The sequence below is a fragment of the Lactuca virosa genome, chromosome 6 (genome assembly GCF_052849685.1).
Source record: "Lactuca virosa cultivar CGN04683 chromosome 6, Lactuca_virosa_CGN04683_v6, whole genome shotgun sequence".
NCBI classification, from domain to species: domain Eukaryota; kingdom Viridiplantae; phylum Streptophyta; class Magnoliopsida; order Asterales; family Asteraceae; genus Lactuca; species Lactuca virosa.
Window position 1 is genome coordinate 232,832,715 of NC_136431.1, and position 5,670 is coordinate 232,838,384.

Here is a 5,670-nt window from a genome sequence, read left to right on the forward strand (position 1 = left end):
TCATTCTTAGCTTGTATGTTGTCATTTTTGGGCCATTTCCAAGCTCATTCCGAGTTTTGGACCTTTGGGGATGTAAGGACTTCAGATATGGGCACTCTTGAGCTTTAGAAGCTCAAAGTTGCCACCTTTAATCAGCCATGGCTCCATTCTATGACTTAGACCTTCATTTTGGCTTGGATTGGGTGTTTTAGCTTCATAACACCATGCATGCATGTAGAGTTAGCAACTTTACGTGTAATGCTAGTCTAAGGAGTCCAGATCTACGAGTTAGAAGCACTGGAATGGATTAGAATTGACTGAATGGATATGTCACATGGAGGACTCGGCGAGTTGTTCTTGGACTCGACGAGTCGGGTCGTGAACCCTAACTCCTTTTCTGGTTGTGAGTGAAACCATTAAGTTTAGGAGATAACTCAGTGAGTTGGACAAGTTTAGGACACGGAAGCTGAAGAACTCGACGAGTCCAATGAGGGACTCGACCAGTTAGAGTCGATATGTCCCGATGTTATGACAGAAAGAACTCGACTAGTCTGGGAAGGGACTCGACGAGTTGACTTAGGTGCTGTTTGTTTTTTGGAAAAAAACCTCTTCAGACCTCTTATTGTTGCGCGGCGCAGCACATGCGCAACACTTTTCATCTCCCAACTGTTTGTTTTTTAGAAGTCTTCGGAGTCAAAAACCTCCGCGCGTGCTCTGTTTGGCGCAACACTTGTACTGCCTTTTCCAACCTCTTCTTCTTTTTTTCTTGCTGAAATTTTGATTATATATTGTTGAAATTTTATTTCACCTTTTTTTTCGTTTATTTTTTGTTTATTATTGTTGAATATTTTTTTTTCGTTTTTTATATTCAATAATGATAATTTATTGATGAAATATCATTATTTTTTACTAAAATATATTTATTTTTTTTGTAGAAATATCATTATTTTTTACTGAAATATCATTGATTCTTGCCGAAATGTTATACATTATTAAATTTTACGTATTAAAAAACTTTTTTCGGTTTATAAAATTAATTTATTTTAATTTTTTAATATCTGCAGCAGTATGCAGATGTTAAAAAACAAACACGCTTCTTATTACAGTCTGCAGCCGTTTGGTCCACCTCTTCTACTGCAGAGGGTTGCAGAGATGGTCCGCAGACTTCATGAAATTTTGCTTCAGAAAATCAAACAACACCTTAGTTGACCACGGGTCTGAGTTGTTCATGAACTCCCCGAGTTGGGAGATGACTCGATGAGTTGGGGTTGACTGGGAGTTGACCTTGACTTTGACTTTAACCATGATGTTGACTTTGACCAGGGGTAAAATGGCCATTTTACCCTGAGAAGGATTTTCAGATTTTGAGTAAGTATTATTGTGATATTGATAGTCGGGGAGTCGTTGGAGCAACTATCAGATATTCCTCACCGCGAGTTTTTGCAAACAACTTTGCGAGGTGAGTTTTCTCCAGTAGGAACGGGTCTAAGGCACCAAGGCCGACCCATTTAGATAGCAGTAATTCTGGACCACGGTTCGATGCTGGGTGGGGCCCGAAGTAGGTTTATATGTTTTCCGGATTCCGATCCGATGCTGGAGCGGTCCCGAGGAATGCTTGTAAGCTTGTATACTTGATATCTTTGTGATTCTTGCATGTGTTTGTTATATGTTATGTGTTCCGGGCTTAGGTCCGATGCCGGGGCGGTTCCCGAGGACTGTTAGTATGTTTCCGGATCTCGGTCCGATGTCGGGCGGGGCCCGAGGAACGTTTTCATGCTAGGGTTATGTGCTTATGTTATATGTTGTTGATATGTATATGTATGCCAAGATCTGCTCGATGCCAGGCGGGGCCCGATGCCGAATAGGGTTCGATGTCGGGCGGGGCGTGATGTCGAGAAAGCCGATGCCGAGCTTGACTCGATGTAGCAGGGGCTGGGCCCAAGATATGTTATGTGATATGTATATGGTATGTGGTAGTTGGGGAGACTCACTAAGCTTCGTGCTTACAATTTTCAGTTTTGGTTTCAGGTACTTCCACTAGCAATGGGAAGGGCTCGAGATGATCGCATGACACACACCACAATTTCAACCTGGGATGTTTAGACTCTGATATTTTCTCATATGATTTTGATACAGTATTTGACACGATGTTCTGAGATACATGATTTATGATTTTCTTTATGATGATGGATGACTTATGGTTTATTATAAATGATTTTAAAAAGAAATTTTTGGTCTGTATTTTTGGGATGTTTCAAGTAACACCTGATACCATTGGGTTAGAAGCCCTTTGGTGATAATATGAATTAGTTGTCTTAAGATATTTTAAAATATATATGTTCGAAATCTGAAATGAAGTATCTGGGATCCAAAGGACGTATCCGAAATAGGTATTTCCAAATTCCAACCGGATGCAATATATTGGCACTTCTAATAGTCATTTTTGTGAAATATATCGGTCCTTTTTGTTTTAATTATATTTTACATTATACCATTTTTGTTTCTTTCTAACCTGTAAGTCAACTATGATATATAAAAAAGTTAAAAAGAAACACGTTACTTTTTTGAATTGTTATCACCTCAGACTTATGCAAGTTGTGTATAAATTCACATCACTTCGACAAGAGATAAATGATATTCTCACCTTTCAAGATGGCTTTAAGCAAAAAAATTGTGGTATTGGTCCTTTTGTTATTTGCAAATTTCATTCATACTGAAGCATGGCGTCGACATCATAAGTTTTTCGTAAGTATTTTTCTATAGGAATGATAAGTATTTTTCTAAAACCAAATGGTGTCTAGCCCTGCGGTATTAGGTATTAACCTTCTTCCTTAAAATTGAGGATTCAAGTAGTTTAGGATTATATTATGTTTGTTGTTCCAAAAAAATAAGTACTTTTCTAAAAGAATGAACGCTAACATTTTTCGTCCATTTTTTTTAGTGATGAATATCTCATTTAAAGTGTACTTATTTGAATGGGTAGGTGAAGGAAGCATCATATACACGACTTTGTGCAACAAAAAACATTTTAACAGTAAATGGGCAATTTCCAGGACCAACGTTGTATGTTCATGAAGGAGATACAATTTATGTCAAGGTCCATAACAATGGAAGATACAACATCACCATTCATTGGTATGAAAACATTTTTTTTTTTTGCATACAAAATACTGAAAATACTGATTTTAATTTACAGAAATTCTTTTATTTTCTGCTATGTCATTGAAGGTATTTAGCTATTCGACTAATAATCAAACAATTTTTATTTTTATTTTAATAAAGAGAGAATAAAGTATAAGAAATATCCATGTACAAAAATTTAAAACTACTTTTCAAATTTTCTTCTAAGACATAGTTTGTTTTATACACAAATTAAATTACATATGTTAAAACATAATTTAGGACAGTCGAAAAGATTATTTTTTGCACAAAATCTACACATGTAGACCAATAAACAGTTAAGGAATCTCAAAACCATAGGATACGAATTCATTCGCACACAAGAATAGCACGACAATAGGAATGTTAAAAGCAACATATAAATTACGAGAACACAGGGTTACGACTTACGTGGTTTAATCATAACTTAATATAAACACCATATTATCCTTAATCTTTACAAAATATTTACAAGTATTTGAATGTGTTCAAAACCTCAGGCACGGTGTAAAGCAACCACGGAATCCATGGAGCGATGGTCCTGTATATATCACACAGTGTCCGATTCAACCAGGCGATTCGTTTAACTACAAGATCATATTCTCTTCAGAGATCGGGACACTTTGGTGGCATGCTCATAGCGACTGGCTTAGAGCCACTGTCCATGGCGCTATCATCGTGTACCCCAAACATGGAAGGAGTTATCGCTTTCCCAAACCCCATCAAGAAGTGCCCATAATTTTCGGTAAGTAGACATGTTTCTATATTTTCAAAATTTTAATACAGAAGTCAAAAAATGTTCATGTTTTGTTGTGTCGAATTTTTCACAGGCGAGTGGTGGAAGGAAGATGTTAGGGAAGTGCTCCGGGAATTTGTTGCGTCAGGTGGTGGCCCAAGAAACTCCGATGCTTATACCATCAATGGTCAACCTGGTGATCTTTATCCGTGCTCGAGCCAAGGTTAGTTTCGTAATTTTACCCGAAATTAAAGCTCAAACTTTAATGAAACCTATATATTTCAAGAGTTATTTTCATAACTTTTATCCTTTACAGATACGTTCATGTTAAATGTGGAATACGGGAAAAGGTATCTTTTGCGTATGGTAAATGCAGCGATGAATGAAATCCTTTTTTTCGCCATTGCCAATCATTCACTAACAGTTGTGGGAGCCGATGGTAGCTACACCAAGCCATTTACAAAAGATTATGTAATAATCGCCCCTGGTCAAACACTTGATTGCTTGTTAGAAGCAAACCAAAAGGCGAGGGGTAGTTACTACATGGCTGCTAGAGCATATTCCACGGCCTTGCCTTTTGATAACAGCACCACAACCGCGATCCTTAATTATGGTGATTCTTTACCAACAACCACTTCACCTCTACTCCCTTCATTACCATTTTACAATGATACCACTGCAGCTTTTGACTTTCTTGGCAACCTTAGATACCCAGATCCGCTCTTATTCCCATTAAACAAGTACGATACACGGATAATTTCCACCATTTCTGTAAACACACTCCCATGTGCGAATGCTTCTTGTGCTGGACCAAATGGTAATCGACTAGCGGCTAGTATGAACAACATAAGTTTTGTATCTCCGTTTATTGATATACTTGAAGCATACTATTATCACATCAATGGCGTTTTTGGCACACGGTTTCCTAGGGTTCCTCCATTGTTTTTCAACTTTACGGGTACCAACTTACCAACGATCCTACTAACGCCAGAGAGGGCTACAGAAGTGAGGGTGATCCGGTATAATTCGATCATAGAAGTGGTTTTTCAAGGGACTAATCTGGTTGGTGGGCTTGATCATCCTATGCATTTGCATGGATTCAATTTTTACGTTCTGGGATGGGGATTTGGTAACTTTGACAAAAAGAAGGACCCCAAGAACTATAACCTTGTCGACCCGCCATACCGAAACACTGTCATTGTTCCGATAAATGGATGGGCTGCGATTAGGTTCAAGGCTCATAACCCAGGTAATGAAGATACATAGCTAACAACAACCCTTTTGTAGTTTATAAACTAATCATTTGTGTTTTCTTACATTATCTTCATACTAATATATTGTCGTTCTCTTATAAATCCCATAAATCCCGAACAGGAGTATGGTTTTTGCATTGTCATTTGGAACGTCACCTTACTTGGGGTATGGAAACAGTATTCATTGTTAAAGATGGCAAAAGGGCTCAAGAACGCATCCTACCACCACCACGACACATGCCACGATGCTAATTTCGTCTATATTTGCATAATTTATAAATCTTTTGCATAATTTATAAATCTTTTACAAATTTTATGATGTACGTCAACAATCAAGATTTATAACCGGAGTGATGTGTAAACGTGTAATGTTGAAGGTACACCGCATCGAGAAAAACCACTTTACTAATAGAAAATAGCACATACTTGTAAATTGTAAGCTTGCTCATGCAAATTTAATGATATATTCCCACATATAAGAGTCAAAAGACACGTTTAGTCTTTATTTCTTAAAATTAACTCGGACCCGTCCTTGTGTTATGT

General features: G+C 37.4%; 1 protein-coding gene across 1 annotated transcript; it reads left to right on the forward strand.

The window, feature by feature from the left end:
• The first annotated feature begins 2,631 nt into the window (after positions 1-2,631).
• On the forward strand, positions 2,632-5,379 carry LOC145122377 (laccase-15-like). The gene is made up of 6 exons (XM_079057984.1): positions 2,632-2,724; positions 2,963-3,114; positions 3,639-3,883; positions 3,969-4,097; positions 4,191-5,123; positions 5,249-5,379. Exons 1-6 carry the CDS (start codon positions 2,632-2,634, stop codon positions 5,377-5,379), a joined length of 1,683 nt encoding a protein of 560 aa, XP_078914110.1.
• Positions 5,380-5,670: the final 291 nt, after the last annotated feature.